Below are 23,080 nucleotides of genomic sequence, written 5' to 3'. Positions count from 1 at the left end.
GGTTTTGAAGGAGCTAAAGCTAATAGGAAGGTCCAAACCTTAAGCAAGAACAACAAGAGGTAAAAAGTTTACTTTTGATGATTTTTGTTGTAGGGTTTTTAGTTTTAAGCATTATTTTGTATATTTAATGCTTAAAGTTTCTTATTGGTGATTTAATAAGGTTATGGTAGCTATTTTATAATTTTTATGATGTTTGTGTATTGATTTTTGAAAATTGGAACCAAAACCCCCAAGGGTTTTGTAGGAAACCCTAAAACAAAACATGTTTTGAGCTGTGACTTCAAAGGGGTCAAGCAGCCACTGTATATTGATTTTGTAAAATTAAATTATACTGTGATGTTTTTGATATTGATTACACAAGATTGAGCTTTTAAAACACTTAAAAATGTATAGAAATTAGTAAGTTATGCTATTTCAAAGTTTAGGTAAAAAACTGTTTTTTCGTATTCTTATTTTCGGAACCAAGTTTGGACAGCCACTGTATAGAGAAAATGAATCTAGTTTTTTCTAAAATTTTGTGGACATATTGTTGGCATGACCTAGTATTCCACTGTAAAATTTAGTAAGAAAATACTGAACGGTTTGAAAGTTATTAACTGTCAAAGTTTGGAAAAACATAAGGACTTTAAAATAAGGTCATTTTTACCTCATTGTTGAAAAATAATTTTACCAATAAAAAATGCTCATTTTCACCTAAGATTTTACAAAGACCTAAATGGCATACCAAAAATAGAATTAGAAAATTTTGGTAACAATTGGGTAAGTAAATTTCAAGTTATAAACTAACGAAATATATAGTTAAAAATGTGAAAATTAGGTTTTTCACACTTAGTGTAAAAATGAGATTTTGGAACATAAAGTAAAAAGTAAAATTTTTCTTATTTCAAGATATAAACTTGGTAAGTCTTGAAAACTTATTTTCACTAAAATTACCACTTTGAGTTTAGTGTGAATTATTTTTATTCTTTTTAAAAATAAGAGAATTAATTTATTAATAGTTAATAAATTAAAAGAGGGTTTAAAACCCTATATTTTGATAAAATAATTAAGTAAATTATTTTTCTAGTAAGTAAAAATTGATTAATTGATTTGAGAAAAATTAACTAGTCAAGATGGGAAATTTTTAACGGTTTTCCTAATTAAGACAAATTAGGCAATTTTCTTAAAACGGTTTTTAGAGATTAAAACCTTAAGCAAAAAAAAGGGAAATTAAGAATTTATTTTCTTTAAAAATAATTAAGGAATTTAATTAGTGAGATATAATACCGGCTAAAATCTTACATATTTTAACCAACTTGTTGAAAGTGCGGGTTAATAGCGATACCTTTAAAAAAATAATATTTTTAGCGGATTGTGGGAAAATACTATTGTGATACCCGAGCCTAGGTATCGAGACCATAGGATAGATCTCCCCGAGACTTAGAGTGTAGTCTCAAATATTTTTGTATGAATTTCCTTAATGGGTTTCAAACAAAAGAAGGATCATAAATCCTTACAAATGATTTTGAAAATGAGCAAACTGCCCAAAATAATAATAATGAACTATGTGCCATAATTAATCCGAGTATACTGTATGGATAACTACAGTGTTGGCTAAGCGTAACTGGACTGAACGTTGGAGGGTTAAAACCTGCTGAGCGCTAAGGACTCCAAGTAAGTCAACTTATATTGTATCGCTGCAACATGAAACGATTATTGTATTGTATGTTAGTATAAGTATACATGCACATATATAGACTGTCGTAGAAAGTTTCTTAGAGACGTTAGTCTAGTGAGTGCTTATTTAGAAAATATGAATGGTAGATATCCGTCATATCCTAGACGGTTGATCCCCGTCACACTGCTTGATTTTATTATGTCCGGCTCATCACCGCGACGAGTGGCCAAGAGGTGAGGATAAGCTGGTTAAACCTAGGGGTGCCAAAATAAATGGGACCTAGGGGCCCTCATGCTTACTTAATCAGTGAATGGTTAGAACCCGAGCAAGTGCTCTGATAAGTTTTTCTCAGATAGCAGCCGTGAATATTGGCCATTCAGTGAGAGTGCCTAGAGATACTAGGGGTTGCCAGATTGAGTGAGGCTGAACACCATAGGGGTAACTGCTCACCAGCACCACTGATTAGCATAGAAGTCTCTGTAAAACTGTGTAAATTCGATTTAACTCTTGGATAAGTAGTGATGCCCTAGGTAACGCGATAGTTACCCTCGATGGAGATATTTATTGGCTAGATCTTAGTGTTGAGACTCGGTTCTCTCTTACAGATTTGCAATTATGTTGGAAGGCGCGTTACGCCTAAATTGTTGGAAATTTTCGAGCGTTGGTCTCGAATTATATTGTGATATGATATATCTATTTGCTCTGGGATTTTCTGAGTGCAGTGATATATTTGTTGATAAGATATAGTTGTGATATAATATATCTGCTTGCTCTGGGATTTTCTGAGTGCATGGATATACTTGTTGATAAGATATAGTTGTGATATATTATATCTGCTTACTCTAAGATTTTCTACGTGTAGGGTTTTATCTGTTTATAGGAATAATTTATCATTGGTTATCAGACATAACCATAAGTTTACCAGGATGCTTTGCGTTCTTGAAATTGATTTTGTAGGGTCCGGATTGATCCGGAACCGTAATTCTCTACATGCTTTTGTTTGAAAGTTGAACTTACTAAGCGTTTTCGCTTACCTAGTTGTTTCATGTTGTAGGTAAGAGCAAAGGCAAGGCAGAGCAGCGAGCGTTGTAGCTACCTTACAAATGTACATGTGGACCGACTTTTGGGAAGTCATTTTATTTTTGGAAATTTTGTGTAATTTTCCTAAACTATGCTCACTCTACTCTTTATAAAATATGCTTGTAAATAAATGTTAAGTATGTCCATATGACTTTTTAATAAGTTTTTTTTATACGGATTTTTGAAGCCTTTTGTTAAATGAAAACGTTTATATTTCCGCATTATCGAGTCTTGAAAGTCTAGGTCATTACATAAATAATACCTTTGATGCTTTTGGTTGAGTTCTTTTGGGAAGGATTTTGTTTATTAGCATTCAAAAATTGATAGAGTAAGTGGCGAGAAAAATAACTTGTATGAAATGGGTCTCTAAAGGTAAGTATACAGGCAAACTTTTACACATTTTTTTCCCTCCCAAGCATTCTTATTCCATAAAAGGCATATATTTTACTGTTGGACGTTTTTACCAATGTAAGAGCTTTTTTTGGCAAACTTTCTTCTCACCTTTATTACTATAATTTGATTTATGAAGAATGGAGGCAAACAATAATTAACACGTGGTCAACAACCTAACTACCAATTACCACATGCATGCTATAACAATTTTTTTGGATATAGTGATTCAAATCAAGACGTGCAAGTAGTATCATTTTACAAATAACATTAAATTAAAGTTGAGTTTTAGATTTTAAAGTTCAGTAGAAAAAGATTTTTTAGCTTACGTAGTGCTGAAAGTCAAACTATAATAATAAATCCATAAGTTAAATAAACACTAAATGTGTTCTAAGTAATATTTTTATTTGAAGCATTATTTAGCAAAAAAAATTGGAAAAAAGTGTTTTTGAAAAATATACAAAATAAATAATTAAATAATTACAACTCAATTTACCTCACCCAAAAGTGTGACAAGTGGCATCGAAACAAGTCCAACTCGAATGACCTCACCCTAATGTTTGTCTACGTGAATCGAAACTAGTCACAATCAGGTACAACCACCCTAATCGGTGTCTCAGTGAACCACAATGAGTTGCGAAGAAGGCGGCGCTCCTGAATTAGTGACACTAGACGTTAGCATCCTACTGCGGGATAAATGGCAACGAAACGAGTCAAACTCGAATGACCTCACCCAAAAGCATTCTAAAGGAATCGAAACGAGTCCTAATCAGGTACAACCACCCTAATCAGTGTCTCGGTGAACCACAATGAGTTGAAGAGAAGTCGACGCTTCCGAATTAATGACGCTAGGCGTTACCATCCTAATGCGGGACAAATGGCATCGAAAAGAGTCCAACTCAAATGACCTCACCCAAAAGCATTTCTAAAGGAATTGAAACGAGTCCCAATTGGGTACAATCACCCTAATTAGTGTCTTGGTGAACCACAATGAGTTGCAAAGAATTCGATGCTCCCGAATTAGTGCCACTAGGCATTACCACCCTAATGCAGGACAAGTGGCATCGAAACTAGTCCAACTCAAATGACCTCACCCTAATGTGTGTCTAGGTGAATCGAAATGAGTCACAATCAGGTACAACCAACCCAATCTGTGTCTCAGTGAACCACAATGGGTTGTAGAGAAGTAGGTGCTCGTGAATTAGTGCCGCTAGGCAGTACCATCCTAATGGGGGACAAGTGACATCGAAACGAGTCCAACTTGAATAGCCTCACCCTAATGTGTGTCTAGGAAAATTGAAATGAGTCCCAATCGGGTACAACCACCCTAATCAGTGTCTCAATGAACCATAATGAGTTGTAGAGAAGTCGACACTCCCAAATTACTGCCGCTAGGCATTACCACCCTATTGCAGGACAAGTGGCATCGAATCGAATCCAACTCGAATGACGTCACCCTAATGCATGTCTAGGCATATTGAAACGAGTCCCAATCACGTAAAATTACCCTAATCAGTGTCTCAGTGAACCACAATGAGCTGGAGAGAAGTCGGTGCTCCTGAATTAGTGACGCTAGGCGTTACCATCCTAATGCGGGACAAGTGGCAACGAAACTAGTCCAACTAGAATGACCTCACCTTAATGTATGTATAGATGAATCAAAACAAGTCTTAATCAGGTACAGCCATGCTAATCAGTGTCTCAGTGAACCACAATGAGTTGCAGAGAAGTCGGCGCACCCGAATTAGTGACGCTAAGCATTACCATCCTAATGCGGGACAAATGGCATCGAAATGAGTCCAACTCAAATGAACTCACCCAAAAGCATTTCTAAAGGAATTGAAATGAGTCCCAATCGGGTATAGCCACCCTAATCAGTGTCTTAGTGAACTACAATGAGTTGAAGAGAAGTCGGCGCTCCCAAATTAGTGACACTAGGTGTTACCATCCTAATGTCGGACAACTGGGATCGAAACGAGTTCAACTCGAATGAACTCAACTAAAAGCATTTCTAGAGGAATTGAAATGAGTCCCAATCGGGAACAAACACCCTAATTAGTGTCTCGATGAACCACAATGAGTTGCAGAGAAGTCGGTGCTCCCAAATTAGTGCTGCTAGGCATTACCACCCTAATGTGAGACAAGTGGCATCGAAACGAGTCCAACTCGAATAGCCTCACCCTAATGCGTCTAGGAAAATCAAAACGAGTCCCAATCAGCTACAACCACCCTAATCAGTGTCTTGGTGAACCACAATGAGTTGTAGAGAAGTTGGCGCTACCAAATTACTGTCGATAGGCATTACCACCCTAATGGGGGACAAGTGGCTTTGAAACGAGTCCAACTCGAATAGCCTCACTCTAACACGTCTAGGCGAATCAAAACGAGTCGCAATCAGGTAAAATCACCCTAATCAGTGTCTTGGTGAACCATAATGAGTTGCAGAGAAGTTGGCACTCCCGAATTACTGTCGATAGGCATTACCACCCTATTGCGGGACAAGTGGCATCGAAACGAGTCCAACTCGAATGACCTCACCCTAATGCATGTTTAGGCATATTGAAACGAGTCCAAATCGAGTAAAATTACCCTAATCAGTGTCTCGGTGAACCTCAATGAGTTTCAAAGAAGTCGGCGCTCCCAAATTAGTGACGCTAGGCGTTACCATCCTAATGTGGAACAAGTGGCAACGAAACTAGTCCAACTCGAATGACCTCACCCTAATCTGTGTCTAGGCGAATCAAAATGAGTCACAATCAGGTACAACGAGCCTAATCATTGTCTTGGTGAACCGCAATGAGTTGCAGAGAAGTCGCCGCTGTTGAATTACTGCCGCTAGGCGTTACCACCCTAATGGTGGACAAGAGGCATCGAAACGAGTCAAATTCTAATAGCCTCACCCTAATGTGAGTCTAGGCGAATCAAAATGAGTCCCAATTGGGTACAACCACCCTAATATATGTCTTGGTGAACCACAATGAGTTGTAGAGAAGTCAGCACTCCCAAGTTATTGCCAATAGGCATTACCACCCTATTGCTTGTCAAGGTGAATCGAAACGAGTTCGACTCGAATGACCTCACCCAAAAGCATTTCTAAAGGAATCTAAATGAGTCTCAATCAGTTACAACCACCTTTTTAGTGTCTTGATGAATCGCAATGAGTTGTAGAGAAGTCGGTGCTCCTGAATTAGTGTCGCTAGGCATTACCACCCTAATGTGGGACAAGTGGCATCGAAACTTGTCCAACTCGAATGACCTCACCCTAATGCATGTCTAGACAAATTGAAACAAGTCACAATCAGGTACAACAACCCTAATCAGTGTCTCGGTGAACCACAATGAGTTGCAGAGAATTCGGTGCTCCCGAATTGGTGCCATTAGGCATTACCACCCTAATGCAGGACAAGTGGCATCAAAACTAGTCCAACTTGAATGACCTCACCCTAATGTGTGTCTATGTGAATCAAAATGAGTCACAATCGGGTACAACCACCCTAATCAATGTCTTGGCTAACCACAATGAGTTCCAGAGAAGTCGGTGCTCCTGAATTAGTGTCGCTAGGCATTACCACCCTAATGGGGTACAAGTGGCATCGAAATGAGTCCATATCGTATAGCCTCACCCTAATGCGTGTCTAGGTGAATTGAAATGAGTTCCAATCAGGTACAACCACCCTAATCAGTATCTTGGTGAACCACACTGAGTTGTAGAGAAGTCGGCGCTCCCAAATTAGTGACGCTAGGCGTTACCACCCTAATGGTGGACAAGAGGCATCGAAACTAGTCCAATTCGAATAGCCTCACCCTAATGTGAGTCTAGGCTAATCAAATGAGTCCCAATCGGGTACAACCACCCTAATCTGTGTCTCGGTGAACCACAATGAGTTGTAGAGAAGTCAGCACTCCCGAGTTACTGTCGATAGGCATGAACACCCTATTGCTTGTCAAGGTGAATCAAAACGAGTCCAATTCGAATGACCTCACCCAAAAGCATTTCTAAAGGAATCGAAACTAGTCCCAATCGAGTACAACCACCCTAATTAATGTCTCGGTGAACCACAATGAGTTGGAGAGAAGTCAGTGTTCCCGAGCTACTGTCGTTAGGCATTACCACCCTGATGCGGGATAAGTGGCATTGAAACGAGTCCAACTCGAATGACCTCCTCCTAATGCATGTTTAGGCGAATAAAAAAAAGTCCCAATCGGGTACAACCACCCTAATTAGTGTCTCGAAGAACCACAATGAGTTGGAGAGAAGTCAGTGCTCTCAAAATAGTGCCACTAGGCATTACAACCCTAATTAGTATTCGGTTTGTAATTAAATTTGTAAAAAAAATTATTGATATGGCATTATATTAATTTCATTAATTTTTTTCCTTTTACTTTAAATTTTTAAAATACAAATAGACATATTTTTAGTGGTTTCAAACTTATATGTACGTAATTACATTTGTAATTTTTTTTAATGATACGCCCTTATTTTAATTGCAATATTTTTTTTTCATTTTACTTTTAAATTAAAAATATAACTAAACAGAAACAACATATAAATTTTATGTGGGCCTCAGTTGTTAACCACTGTAGCATGTATCATTTTAACCCAAGTTAACCACTTCTAAATGAGAGTGATTGTATTACTTTAATTAACTAACTATTATTTAACATCAGACGTGATATGTTCTTATCACCTCCGAAAGTTAATTGTTAAATGCATGGGATGTTTTAGAGGAATCCGATATTTCCTTTTCTATGAAATATTGTAAGACACCTTTATTGTTTTCTCATTACTAACCTAAAAGCATTACCTAATACACAACACTATGGTTTAATAACCAGGTTTATCGTTGTTCTTCTAACCACAATAGGAGATCATGCATTGATGCAAACTCATTCAAACCAAGATTAGGTTAATTACAGTTCTACTTTTAAAGCATGCAGTAGTCATTCGATCCAAAACCATCTTTTATCCAAAACTCTATAATCAATCCATTGTATATTACCATAATCATGAATATGCCAATGCTATATTAGAAATGTAGTGTCAGACTTACTACAGCTAGCATTAGCCAATAAAAAAATATGTGTAGGTGATAAATTAATAAATAAACTTATGAATAGACTCCAAATGCATAGTTTCTAACATTGTTTATTTACATGGTTGTATAGAAACCTCTCTTACGTGAAATGCATCATAATTTTGAGCTGGTCATAGAACATAACTCCTAAGCTAAAGAAAATGTCTTCTAAAGGCTTCACTACTCCTAACCGCACTGTGACAATGGCAAGTCTTGCTGGTTCAAGGAGTGAACGACGTGCAACTCCTGCATCTGCGCATAGTCATCGTCTCCGATCAGCTGGAACATGTGGTTGTGCAAACTATGTCATTCAAGAATCTCTCTGAAAATAAGACCGAAGGCTTCGCGGTGTAGCTGCTAAACACGCACGAAGAGGGCATAGTGTCTCACTCGAGCTTGCTACCATGTTGTATGCCATTGTGGAGGGGGCGCAAGCATGTATCAAAAAACTGCGAGAAATTGAAGAGCATACCGACCGAGCTGTTGATATTAGCAATATGGACAATGATGACCCGGATGTGGTCTAAATTGATTGAAAAAAGCTTGAATGTGTTTATCTTTCTATGGTTATTAATATTATGTACCTAAGGATGATTATAATCCATGTTAGTCGTGGTTAGCATAGTTATCAGCTGCTCCGCTAGAGTCATGGAAAAGATCTATTTTCCCTTTTGTCTAAGTTTATGGTATTTTGAACTTATCTGTAACTTTTTTTTTTCTTTGGTATTGGAAAGTAACTTGAATGAACTACTAGTATGTAGCGCACCAAATTTTGATTTTATTTTATTAATTTTTGTGCTTTGTTTTATTTTTAATTGTTAAGTGTTAAGAATTATTTTTACTTGTTGTTTGAATTGTGTGTATTTAATTGTTAATTGTTTTATTTATTTATTAATTTAATTTGTGAATAAAATGAGTTTTGATTGAATGCACCAAGGTGCATGATAAGTAGAGATGCACCTTAGTAATTGGGTGTGTGCATGTGCATGGTTGCATGGTGTGCATGCAATAGATTTTTCTACACATGATTTTCCTTTTTATTGGTTTATTTTATTAAAAGAAGAAAAAACAAAGAGGAAAGAAGAGGGGTGGACAACAATAGAGTGGGAAAGGGAAGGATTTTATTCCCATTTATTTTTTTTTAATCAAATAGATTGATTGGATGACTATAGCTATTTTGGGTGAGGGAATTGTTGACATTTCTTTATTTATTTATTCTTTTTATTATAATTTATTTTAGGCTTAATTAGAAGAAATGGTTTGGGAAACTTACCCATTTCCAATTAGGACTAGTTATTGCTAGGTTAGATTAAAAGGAAGGAAAGAAAAGAAAAGAGAGCATTTTATGCTCTTGTGACCGTCGGCCTAGAGAGAGAAGGAGGGAAAGTGAGCGTGAGTTAGAGAGAGAAAGAAAGGAAGAGAGAAGGGAAGAAGGAGGAGAAGAAGAAGAAGATAAAAAGATTAAATCCAAGGGTATGTCTCCTTGTATTTGTGGTTTCTAGACTCTCTCTTCTTTTGTTTCTTGTGTTTTGATAAGTGTTATTGGTTGTTGTTGTTGGTTTTCTTCTTTTCTTCATGTGGGTTTTGAAACCCTAGGCTTGAACAAGGGGTCGCTATGTGTTGGTCACTTTTGTGTTCTTGATTCTACAATCAAGAGAGGTAATGAAATCTTTAGCCCTATTGTTATTATGATCTCTTGGGTTATATGGATTGATTGTTATTTTTATTTTGAGATGAAGGATTGTATTATTCGATGCATGAAGGATGTTGACCTAGGCGTGTGGCTTTATAATTTTATGTGGTTTTGATTTATGGCATCATTCTATTGTTGGTCATGGAAAAACTTGTTGATTAAACTATGGAAGGATTTTGTTTTTATTTGTATGAGATAAGATTGATGCTATGTTTTGTTTGGTTTAAAAAGTTCTATGTAAAAGCATGAAGGGGTTTAGTTGTTTTTGGCTAGGGGAGTTTCGGCCTAGGGGTGATGCCCAAACATGCTTAGTATCATCTTATATTTTAATGCCAATGTATTCTTAGAAACATGATACGCTTGTAAGATTTTAAATGGGTTCCTTTAAAGATGTTAATAGATGCATGCTAGGGCTTGTCTTGATCTATTTCATGCTAATGTAATTCTTCCCAATATTTTGTAAACATGCAAAAAGAAACATGAAATGTGAATGATGAGGTTTCGGCCATAGGTAAGATGCATGATGTGTTGTTTTTATTTTTGTGTCACTTATGCATATTAAGAACATGCTAGGTTAATTGGTTAAATGAAAGATTGTCTTGAATCCTTTATAAATTGATATATTAGTGATATGTGAACATTATATTTGAGTTTTGAAGAAGCATGAATTACAAATGAATTTTATGATGAATTATGCTTGCTGATTTTATGTATAATTGGTGAGTAGATATGATGAAACAATGATTTACATGCATAAGTGATGTCCCAAATGATGTGTTGATTTTTATGTAAATAAAAGGGTATTTTATTTCACATTTAAAATTGTATTTTTACTCAATTAATACCTACAGTTTTTTTATATATATTTCATGAAGAAAATATAATTTTTTAATCCAAATTTATGATTTTTGAGTGATTAAATAGTTGCTGGAAGTTTTGATTAAAAATAAGAAATGTCTTTTAAATGAAATAAATCATGTGAGTATATTGAATAAATTATTTCATAAGTTATGTATATGTTAAATTGATATTTTTAAAATGTAACCATGAATTTTCACATTATTATTAAGTGCAGCTTTTCTTTATTTTTTTATGAGAAAATGTTTGGATTTAAATTCACTTATGATTTTTAAACAAAATAAATAGTTGTTGAAAGTTTATGTTATAAAATTAAAAATAATTATTTTGTTTAAAAGTAATGGGTTTACACTACATAATTTAAGTCTTAAATAATACAAGTGAAAATATATTTTTCCCACACTTAAAATTATATTTTCTCACACATAATCTTGTAATTTTATTAATTTAGAAGAAAATGTTATTTTCTAATGGAAACATGAAATTTTATAAGTATTTCTAAATAATTACAAGTCTTGTTGTTTCTAAGCAATTTAAAATAATAAATGAAAATATTAATTTATGAGAAGTTTAGAGAGGTTAAATGAATTATTTTAATCAACTTTGAGACTTAAATAAGTAATGGTAAAAAGAATATGTTGCTGAATTTTTACTTGAAGATGTTAGAAATGAGCATGTAGAAATTATCGTTTTAAAACGTCACTTTTTAACAACGCTCTCACGTATGCATGTCGCATGCAAATGCACTTTTACGTTCAAATATGTGTCTATTATACAAACATATAATTTTCACTTTGTAACCATGAATGGATAATAGGTAGATTTGACATTATTCTTTTGTGATTTTATATGGAAATGTGCATGTTTAGAATTTATGAACAATTTGCACCATGTGTGCATGGCCCATGCACACATAGGGTATATGTGTTGGGCACGAGAAATCTCGTGTTGGGCACGAGAAATCTCATGGAAATATTTGATTATGATTATAGGCTCGTTGTGAAGTTTTTCTCATTTTGTTTTGCTCGGACCTGAGGTAAGGAAGTTAGATAGAATTTATATGTTTATACTATGAAATGGTAAGAATAGTCTGTTATGAGAATAATGATATGCTATGTATGATGAAGGACCATGAAATATGAAGTATTGAAATCTATAATGAAATGCTACGATGAATGTGAGTGCAACATGTGTTTTCCTTTGTGTTGTTTGAAATGGATTTCATGTGTTTATGTGCTGTGTGAAAAAGAAAATGGTTGTTAGCATGTTGAATGTGACACAACAAGGAGGTTACTAAGAATATAAGGCGTAACCCAAGTTACTAAGGATATGACATAACTCATAGGACGGACGTGCCGAGGTTATTCAAGGACCAGAGCCTCCTGTTTACCTCAAAATGTGACATGGACAATAGAGGTGTCATGTTCACAAAGAATATGATGATGATGTTTGAATATGATGATGATGTTTGATTTTGATGATGACGTTTAATTATGATGTATGATGATGACGTTTAATTACGATGTATGATGATGTATGGATATGATGTATGTTATGAGCTTTACGATATGAATATGTTCTTATACTATTAGGTGAGTAGTAATTCTAAGATGACAATTGAATAATGTAAAACCTTAATTAGTTGGCCACCTAACAAGAAATCACAAAATTCATAACATTCAATTGGAAAAATAGAAACAATTTAATATTAGGAGAAATTAAAGAATAATGCTCATTATCAACAATCAAGAATTCATGTCTTGGGTTTTGAATTAACCCTTAACCTAAAAAGAACCTACTCCATAATAGTAATCATAATCACAAACATAATATTAATCAAGATTAAAGAGATTAAAGGAAAAAAAAGAAACTAGATTGATGAACAATAGTGTTGTAGTGTTGTAGTCTTCTCTTCAGCTCTTTCTAAGTCTTTTTCTCTCAAAAACCGTAATAAAACTTAATCTCCAATTAACCCTAATAATCTTTTATAGTCTCATTTAAATTATATTTAAAATGTAATTAAAAATTCCGAAAACAACGTCGCAGGCCGCGGCCTAAAAAATGTGTGTCGCGGCCTAAAACAAAAATATGCACAAAATCTGCCACACAGGGCGCGGCCTGAAAAAACTAGGCAGTGGCCTAACTCCACTTTTCTTCACAACAGGTAGCGGCCTGAAAAATCTGGGCAGCGACCTGTCTGGAACATAAAATCTAAAACGTCAATTCCAATTAAAGTGTCGTGACCTGAATTTTACGAGTCGCGACCTATCTTCAATTCTCAACCATAGATAGCTTATACGCTGCCGCCACTTCAACATTTCAATCTCGAAAGCCTTAAATGCTTCTAAAACTTCATTTTAATCTCAACTCAGCAAATCTTTTTTTTCTACCTATGATTCATAGCCTACACTTGCCATCAAAATGTCAGATTTATCATCATAAAATACAATGTAGAAAATATGTTGTAGAGTCACGAAATTAAGTTAAAACTACTAAAAATGCTATCATAACACTATCTAAGCATGGAAAAACTAATCAAATATTAATATAAAAATGACCTTATCACTTGTGGTTTAATTTTTAAGCATAGTGGTTTAAATTTTATGTCATTTAAGTCTAGTGATTTAAATTTTAAGCGATTTAAACCTTGTGATTTAAATTTTAAGCTATTTACGCATTATAGTTTAAATTTTTAAAGATTTTAGTTTAGAATTTAGACACTATGCTATATAACTTAAAATTATATATAGTTTAAAGAGGTTTTGTTTATATTTTCAGCCTAGTGGTTTAAAATTTAAGCTTAGTAGATTAAATTTTAAACCTTGTGGTTTAAATTTGATGGTAATTAAGCCTTGTGGTTCAAATTTTAAGTCATTTAAGGCTTGTGGTTTAAAATTTAAGCTTAGTGATTTAAATCTTAAGTCTTGTGGTTTAAATTTTAGAAACTATGTTATATAATTTAAAATTATAATTTAAAGAGACTTGGTTTAAGTTTTATGACTAGTAGTTTAAATTTTAAGCTTAATGGTATAAATTTTAAGCTTAGTGGTTTAAATTTTAAGTCTTTTAAGCCTAGTAGTTTAAATTTTAAGTCATTTAAGCCTAGTAGTTTAAATTTTAAACTTAGTGATTTAAATTTAAGTCATCTAAGCCTAGTGGTTTAAATTTTAAGACTAATAGTTTAAATTTTAAGTCATCTAATCAAAGTAAGATAGTTGAATAACCTTAAATGCTCCCAAATCTTTGAATCTTCAATTAATACAATTCATATCATTAACATGGACTTTAACAAATTCACAAACTCTTTCACACATTTATTATCACTAATACTTTATAAAGATTAGAGTAATAGATTATTACTAAATTTATTCTTAATCCCAAAATATTTATATATTTGTGCAAAAACTAATGAGAAATAAAATTATGGATTAGGGGATACTACTATTGTCTTATTTCCACGGGAATCACGAAGTTTACATATTTGCATACATGGACGGACCCAGCTTAGGACTAGTTGGGCTATAGCCCCAGATAAAAATAAGTAAAAATTAAGTGTTTTATTTATTTTATTTTTAAAAAATTAATAATTAGTCATGAAACAGAAAAAAACTATTGTGACCCAACTAAGATTTGAATCCTCTGTTAAAAGAGAGAAAGCCAACTTTGTCATTCTTCTAATAACTTTGTTTATTATAATTGTTTATAATTAATATATTATTTTGTGTAAACATGTTCCCAGCAGTATAAAATAAATGAAAATTACAAAGTCCCACATTATTTTTTGAGTTAAATTTTCTCTAATTCTCATCTATATAATAACTCAATTCATTTTTATCTAAACAAAATTACTTCTTTAAGACTTTTATAGTTTAAGAAGTGTAGTTTTTATTTTTTTAGTTAATTTTAAATTATTATATAATAATTTAAAAAATTTATAATAGAAGAAATATTGGCATTTACTCATCACTTGGTGAAGGGATATATGTATGTAAGTGTAATTGTACATAAAAAAAAAATTGTTCTTTTATATTTTTATCAATAAAAAATTTGTTGTTTAATATTTCTATCAATAAAAATGTGTAATTTATGATTTGTTCTATATGTATTTGATATTTTCATCAATATAAATGTGTAATTTATGAATACAAATTATGTAACAAATATTTATTTAATATTTTTATCAATATAAATATGTAATTTATGAATACAAATTATGTAAAAAAATTATGTGTATGTGTTGTACATAAAAAAAATTGTTCTATATTTATTTGATATTTTTATTAATATAAATGTGTAATTTATTAATACAAATTAGGTAAGAAAATGTGTTCTATATTTATTTTACACAAATATGAAAACTTATTATAAAAGAGTTTCAAATTGTCACATTTTCTGAGATGGAGGTTGACAATTCAAAAAGACAAAAAAATTCAATTATGTCACGTTTTCCTGAAATAGAGGTTGACAATTCAATCAATTCAAAAAGACTAAAAATTTCAATTATGTCACGTTTTCCTGAAGTAGAGATTGACAATTCAATAATTTGATAATCCATATTCACAAAAAGTAATCTTCATAATTTTAATCAACTTTTTAGCATATTATATTATTTTATTTTAACTAATTCACTTGCATAGTTTATTAGTACCTTAGGACAAATTATTTTGTCTCTGTGATCATATAGGAAATAATAGATTAAATAAATGAAAGAGTATTACGGGGAGAGAGGGTATAAATGAAAATGTTTTAAAAATTGGGTAAAAATTAAACATGGTAAATAAAAATGGGTACTCAATTTAATTTTTACCTTGTATTTTGACTGATGTAATCAACAATTTTATCAATGAGCATTAGTTTTTTTTTCAAAAAAAATACTTGCTTCTCTAGGAATCTCTTTTAAAAATAAAATTTTTTATTTGAGTTTTAATGAAATTTCATCTCTTATTTTATTCATATTATTTCAATATAAATATCTTTATTACAATTAATAAAAATTATAAAATGCATTAAAATATTTTTCCATTATTTAAAATATTCTTGTAGATTATAATATCCAAACATTGTAAAAAAAAACTTTCTCTTATTTTTTTATGGTCTTATTTTCTTCTATTGTCTAAAAATAAAACAAAAGCTAGGTCAAACAATCCCATAAATTACTTCAAATGGTTTTGCCATTTTATTACTAATTTAATTTAAAAAATTAATTGTTCAAAATTGCAATAGGACATAATTCCAATTAGAAGATTAGGATAGTTCTAAAAACATACGAGTCAAATAGAGTTAGCGAATCCTCCCAAATCAAGAGATTTTTTTTTTAATCTTCTCTTAACTAATTAAGAGAACATTCAACTTCTTAGAAGGCAAAATGGTAATTGATAAAAACTTTAGAAGTTACTAAATGTACTCACTAGAGGTGTCAAAGTGTCGACTATATCAATACAAATATAATGAATGGGAATGTGTTGAAGGTGCGAATGAAATTGAACATTTTACATGCTCATCATACACAAACCTTTGGTGGCATCTCAAAAGAAGAAAGAGGGGGCAAGTCTTTGTCCAAAAATTTGATAGTGGACTGTAAATATACGTCTCTCCTGCTCAAACATGACTTGGCAGTCTCCATCAGTTTGGAGCATATTACGTATATTTCTGGACTTGGCTGCATAAATATGACCCCCAAAATAAATATATTGCATAGGATTGCAGAGCAACAAGCATCATGCACTAGTTCGAGAATTTAAAATAGTTACAAGAAGGAATCATCTCATCATTATAATCTTCTTATGTGAAGATAAACAAATCTTCCTAAAGAAGAGATTTTACATGGATTAGTGAGGATAAGAGGTGCACTTGAAGGGAATGGAAATGGAGAAAGAGGAATGAGAATGAGAGAAATAATAGGAATAGAATAAAAATTATTATGAATAAAAAAATTAATTTTTTTTAATATTGCATTGAAATGACTTTTCTTCTTATTTTCAAATGAAATTGTCATTTTGGTGAAAAAAATATTCTATTAGAATGACTTTCCCATACTCTAAAATATAACAAAACAAAATAATTGAATGAATAAAAATTGATTCATTTCTATTTCATTACCTCCAACCAAACATCACTTAAGTGAATTTTATAAGAAAGATCATCAACTATAGAATATATAAATGTTAAGAGGTCTTGTTGAGGTACCTACGTTGAAAGATGATGCAATGCAGTTGCAAGCTTCTAGCGCCAGGTTTCCACGAGCAACCTTAGTTTAGGCCAGTAGCACCATATCATAATCAGCACAAAAAGTAGAACTTTGGAAAAACAAAGGCATTGTATTCATATATGTTTATATATATATATATATATATATAAATTAGTATGTAGATAGTTATATTTACCGAGGACGGCTCTTGCTGAATGGAATCAACCAAGTCTTGAAGAATCAACTTAGACAACGACACAAGTTCATGTGAATAAGATAAATCGCCATAGAATAAATAGTCATTTCCTAGAACCTGAATAATCAATCAGATTAGAAAATAACACCAACAATGAGATATTTTGTACAAGCACACATTAGAAGGGTTCTTCATTTGCAGAATGATTGTCATTAACTCGGATCATAGAGTTTAGTTTAGTTCTGGTATATAAAAACATGGGTTGGTCTGACAAAAGATAATACTTTGCATTCATGGAACTACTAAAGAAAATTTACCTTCCCACAATCAGCAATGTAAGGAAGCTTATTTTGAGATAAGGCTGCAGACAGTGACAATAGTGAGCACAGAATCTTTGTCTTGATTTTTGGTTTCATCCTATATCAATTATCAATAACTTAAAAACACCACCACAAAATCTATAGATGAACTTGTTGACAAAACCAAAGACAACAAATTTTAATGTTAAAAATTGTAATGACTGAAACTTACCGTGATTGAGAGTTAACAAGTGATATAATGGTTTTGAGGAAGTAAGTAGCTCCAATCTCAGGATTACCTTCACATAGAAAGAAAAATAAACTACCAGAAAACAAATACTTAATGCAAGCAGGTGATCGCACCAAACTCCAGTGCACAAGAAGTTATTATGCCAATGGTACGACAAAAAGAGTACAACCAGTCATAAATTTAGAGTTTATTGAGCTCTTCAATTTTCATGCGCCACTTCATCTACCAAAGTGAGGCCTCTATCCACATATTTATCTTTTCCAAGTACGAAGACCTCAAGTATGGCATGCCAATTTTGAAACATGTTAATGTGAATAAGTAGTGCTTTGAAATTGGAGAGTTTTGGCTCATCTAAAGGCTTATAGTACATGAAATACAAATCTACTAGAATGACAAGAAAAGAATTAGAGATCTCCAACCTGGAACCATAATCAACAGACTGCATAATTTGCGAATTGAAGAGAGTATTCCATCAACATCTTTCACCATTTTTGAGCCTACTCAAGAAAATGAAAAGGAATTACCCTTAATATCATAGACATTCAAAAATGCAAATAATAAAACTTTAAGAGATGAAAAATTAGGAAAGTACATCATATAAAGTACACGATCATAGAAAATGTAAGCATAGGACAACAGAATTATCAGTATTCCCATTGATGCATAACCATTGTCAAGTCTAATACAAAATAATATAACAATTAAATTAACATAAGAACTTTACAGAGAGAGACAAACTAACCCTCCATCGTGTCTAAACTAAGCAAACAACCGATTGCGGAATTTAATAGTCCATCCGAATGAGAAACCAAACCGCTTAATAAAGCAACCTAAACACAATGATATACAAACACGTTATATGATTATATTCAATTTGCATTAAACACAACTATTACAAAAGATGAAAGCATTACCTCAGCTGTCTCAAGGTAAAGATTTAGTTGTCTAGTCTGAGATGAAATAGAAGGAAGTGTGACTTCACAGAAAGCTATACATGATTTGATAAAACTGAGATGTTTATTGCCACATTTCAAAGCCTTGACGGCTAGACAATTGCTTGAGTGAATAAGAATTTCCTGCAAGTCAGCAAGTGACAATTTAGTTGTTCAAAGTAAATATATCAAATGATAACAATATATATTTTCAACTCATCAATAAATTTTCATAATTGACATTGGGTCTCCACATTGTACTCTATAATCTTCGGGGCGAGAAATTATAACAAATTGCTGGATAGATCTCAAAAATCCAATCCCAAATCTCATGGTAGAAAACCATGGACCTACCCCTAACCTTACCCCTCATGGTTACATCCATAGAGAATTTGTTAGGATCCTACATCGATTAAGTATGGTCCATGGAATTGGTTGGTGGTTTATAACCCCTTGGGCACCCTTCACTTGTCGGCTAGTCTTTTAGAAGTGATATCCAAGTGGTTGTAACAAAAGATATCAGAACCAGCACCCTCTAGTTGGACCCATGCACATAAGAAGCGACCTGGGAAAAACTCACAGAGGGATGCTGTGGATTTGGCTCTAAAGGAGGTATATAGTTAAAATTCCACGTTGACTAATTATAGGATTGGTTGGTGGTTTATAACCACTTGGGCACCCTCCTATGAGGCTAATCTTTTGGGATCTAACCTAGTGGTTGTAATAGAAATTTAAGTCAAAAGATATCACTAAACATTGCAACAACAAACACAAAATTGGAGTTTTAGTACATGAAAGAAGCTAACAACAAACATCCAGTATCAAAGCTTTATGGATAGCATACAAACACTAGAAAAAAAAAAAACAGCGTCAACACTACTTGTATTATTAATAAGGTTTATAATACAAGGAATAAAAGAGTGTACATTAACAGTAACATTCAGAAACACTCAACATAAAATACAGCTATAAAATATAAGGCCAATCCCTGAGCAAATCAGAAAAGAGCAACCCTTTCAATTCTTTAACATTATATACCCAAATTGCAACTATTTAAATCAACTGTTTTTTCTACATAAATCTTGTTATTCCTCTCATTCCAAATAGATTACTTAACTGCCATTACAGCTACTCTCCATAACAAACACTTGGACTACCCATCTAAGATATCCATGGATTATAAATCTAAACAGTGCTCGGGGATGCTTTATTGAATCTTCATCTCAGTTAAAAGCTAATAACACAGCTTGAGTGCAAGCCGACATCATAAAAACAGATGACTCGCTGTTCTTTTTTCTTCTTTTCTTTTCTTTTTTCTTTTGGGAAAACAAACTTCTTTGTGTTAATGTGATGAATAATACAAAGAATTGAAATTGGAAAAGATTTCAGTACATCCATATACAATTATAAACAACAATCACCACAAAAAATAAACAATTTTAATACAAAAAACTCACCCAATCTTTGATAAGATCTAGGAAAGATAATCCCTCAAAGCCTTTAACTTTTTAAACCCATGTTGCAACCCAGAATTTAACCTGTAGGAAATATTATTCGGTATCCCTTTTAGAATGGAAAACCTAGCTGTATATTTTGTATAGTTTTCATATTTAGATTATTGTAGGCTTATTTTGTTACCCTATTCTTTGCTGTAATTATGCTAGGATATTCGGTATTAACTACCAAATATCTTCTCATTCACTGTACAGTGCCTATTTAAAGGCATAATTCTAATTCAATAAAAGATAGAAGCATTATTTCCACATGGTATCAAAGCCTAAAAGCCTAACCCTAAAGCTGCCGCTACTCTTTGTCTTTGTTTTCTGCTTCTTTCTTCCATCATGGCCATTGTAACCCATCCAAACACTCAACATCCCACTGCCTCTGTCACTGATGACACCTCAATCGATTCCATTATCAACAAAACCACCTCTGATGTCTCTTCCTCATCCTTTGATCACCAAAACTCTCTCCAAATTATCATACACAAGCTGAATGGTTAGAACTTTCTGCAATGGTCTCAATCCGTGAAGATGTACCTTCGAGGGCGTGGACACTTGGGATATCTCACTGGTCCTGTTCCTACTCCTCGAGCTAATGATCCCTCTTATGCTAAGTGGGAGTCCGAAAACTCTCTCATCATGGCCTGGCTTGAAGTGGACATTGGTAAGACTTATTTATTCCTTTCTACTACTAAATAAGTGTGGGAAACTGTTCAGGAGGCTTTCTTGGACTTGGAAAATTCTGTCCAGGTTTTTGAACTCAAATCTCGACTTCGGGATTAGCGACAAAATTCCCTTACAGTAACACAATACTATGGCATCCTTTATAATCTTTGGCAAGAAATAGATCTTTTTTATGTTCCTGAATGGAAATGTTCTGCTGATGCTTCTTTCTACAAAAAAAATGCTTGATCGAGAGACTTTTTGACTTTCTCCATGGCTTTAACCGAGACCTTGAAGAGGTGCGTGGACGTCTCCTAGGCAAGAATCCTCTTCCCACCATCCCTGAGGCTTTTGCCGAGGTTCGAAGGGAGGAGAGCAGGAAGAGAGTCATGATGGGAACCCAAGTCGCTGCTGAAATTAATCAATCTGCTCTTGCTGCCCGGCGCATTAAGGATGGTGATGACCCTCGTGGAAATCGACATGAACGTCCATGGTGTTCCCACTACAACAAGGTTGGTCATACCAAGGGAAAATGTTGGCAAATCTATGCTAAATCAGCTGAATATTTACAAATCTACAAGTCAATTCAATTCAATGCAAATCTACAAGTCTTACACACAGATAATGGAACTGAATATTTTAATTCAATCTTGGGTGATTATCTTTATCTCATGGTATTGTGCATAAAAGCTCATGTGCAGGCACATCTCAACAAAATGAGATTGTTGAACGCAAAAATAGGCATCTTTTGGAAATTGCTAGAGCCCTAATGTTTACAAATTCTGTCCCAAAACATTTCTGGGGCGAGGCTATTCTTACAGTCGTATATCTCATCAATAGAATGCTCTCTCGAGTGTTAAAATATAACACTCCTCTCTCAATGCTTCTTAAGAAATATCCATATACACCACTTGTTTCCAATCTTCCCTTAAAAACGTTTAGATGTATCTCTTATGTTCATGTTCTTGGTCCTAATCTTTCTAAGTTTGATCCCCGAGCTCTAAAATGTGTTTTTTTGGGATACTCTTCTATCAAAAAAGGGTACAAGTGCTACCACCCTTCTACTCGACGTATGTATGTCTCATTAGATGTTACATTCAATGAAGAGCAACCTTTTTATCTCAACTATTCACTTCAGGGAGGGACTGTAAGTGATGATTTTAGTTGGGATACTTGTCTTCCTAAGACTACTCTTGAATTCTCTTCTGAGCAACAACCTCAGCCGTCACAACCTCAGTCGCCCAAAACTAAGGAACTCCTAGTTTACTCTCGGCGACCAAGAGCTCATCAAGTAATACAGTCAACTACTGCTCCAACATCTCATGACTCTGACTCACAGACCAATCCTGATGTAAGTAATTCTCCTCTTAACCCTATTGTACCTACTGATATTTCTAATATTGAGTCTTCCAGTATGGTAGAACCTGAGTCTAAGTTACCAATTGCCAAAAGGAAAGGAGTTAGAAGTTGTACTCAACATCCAATGTCAAGATATGTCTGCTATAGTAGACTGAATCCTCACTACAAAGCCTTTTTAGCAAAAGTCGAGCAAGTAGTGATTCCCAAGACTATTACCGAGACTCTCACATAAGAAGACTGGAAGAAAGCAGTGTATGAAGAAATTGGGGCACTAGAAGCCAACACCATATGGAAAATAATCAAACGGCCTCGAGACAAACATGTGGTGGGGTGTAAGTGGGTCTTTACAGTTAAACACAAGACAGATGGAACAATAGACCGGTACAAAGCAAGACTTGTTGCAAAAGGATTCACTCAGACATATGGGGTGGACTATAATGAGACATTTGCTCCGGTTGCCAAGTTAAATACAGTAAAAGTTTTATTATCTGTTGCTGCCAATCTTGATTGGCCTTTACAACAACTTGACATTAAAAACGTTTTTCTCAATGGACATTTGGAAGAAGAGGTTTTCATGAAGATTCCTCCAAGGTTCGAAGGAAGATATGGAACAGAGAATGTCTATCACTTGAAAAGTCACTCTATGGCCTAAAGCAATCTCCAAGGGCGTGGTTTGAAAGATTTAATCAGGTGATAAGAAAGCATGGATATAAACAAACTCAGTCAGAACATACCCTGTTTTTCAAACACACACAAGAGGGGAAGGTAACTATCCTCATTGATTATGTTGATGACATGATAATAACAGATGATGATTATGAAGAGCAAGGAAGACTCAAGGGAGTGCTAACCCAGGAATTTGAAGTTAAAGATCTTGGGCCAATGAAGTACTTTCTCGGAATGGAGGTTGCAAGAACAAAACAAGGTATTTCGGTATCT

The 23,080-nt window shown here is 33.6% G+C and overlaps 1 protein-coding gene across 6 annotated transcripts in view; it reads right to left on the bottom strand.

Moving 5' to 3' along the window:
- Nucleotides 1-16,033: 16,033 nt before the first annotated feature.
- LOC133782367 (uncharacterized) overlaps nt 16,034-23,080 on the bottom strand; it is a 54,053-nt gene continuing 47,006 nt past the window's right edge. For 4 of the 6 annotated variants that reach the window (XM_062221644.1, XM_062221643.1, XM_062221646.1 and 1 more), the window contains 8 exons: nt 18,600-18,761; nt 18,428-18,515; nt 18,105-18,182; nt 17,668-17,734; nt 17,454-17,553; nt 17,137-17,253; nt 16,944-17,000; nt 16,034-16,412 (listed from right to left, as the gene is read on the bottom strand). In XM_062221644.1, coding sequence (XP_062077628.1) covers nt 16,254-16,412; nt 16,944-17,000; nt 17,137-17,253; nt 17,454-17,553; nt 17,668-17,734; nt 18,105-18,182; nt 18,428-18,515; nt 18,600-18,761 — 828 coding nt within the window. In that variant the 3' untranslated portion in view covers nt 16,034-16,253. Of the gene's footprint in view, nt 16,413-16,939; nt 17,001-17,136; nt 17,254-17,453; nt 17,554-17,667; nt 17,735-18,104; nt 18,183-18,427; nt 18,516-18,599; nt 18,762-23,080 lie in introns of those variants that run through there. The other 2 variants (XM_062221645.1, XM_062221647.1) reach the window with 2 other exon arrangements.

The sequence above is a fragment of the Humulus lupulus genome, chromosome 6 (genome assembly GCF_963169125.1).
Source record: "Humulus lupulus chromosome 6, drHumLupu1.1, whole genome shotgun sequence".
Classification (NCBI taxonomy): Eukaryota; Viridiplantae; Streptophyta; class Magnoliopsida; order Rosales; family Cannabaceae; genus Humulus; species Humulus lupulus.
Note: the sequence above shows the minus strand (reverse complement) of the source record. Positions and strands in the feature narration are given on the sequence as shown.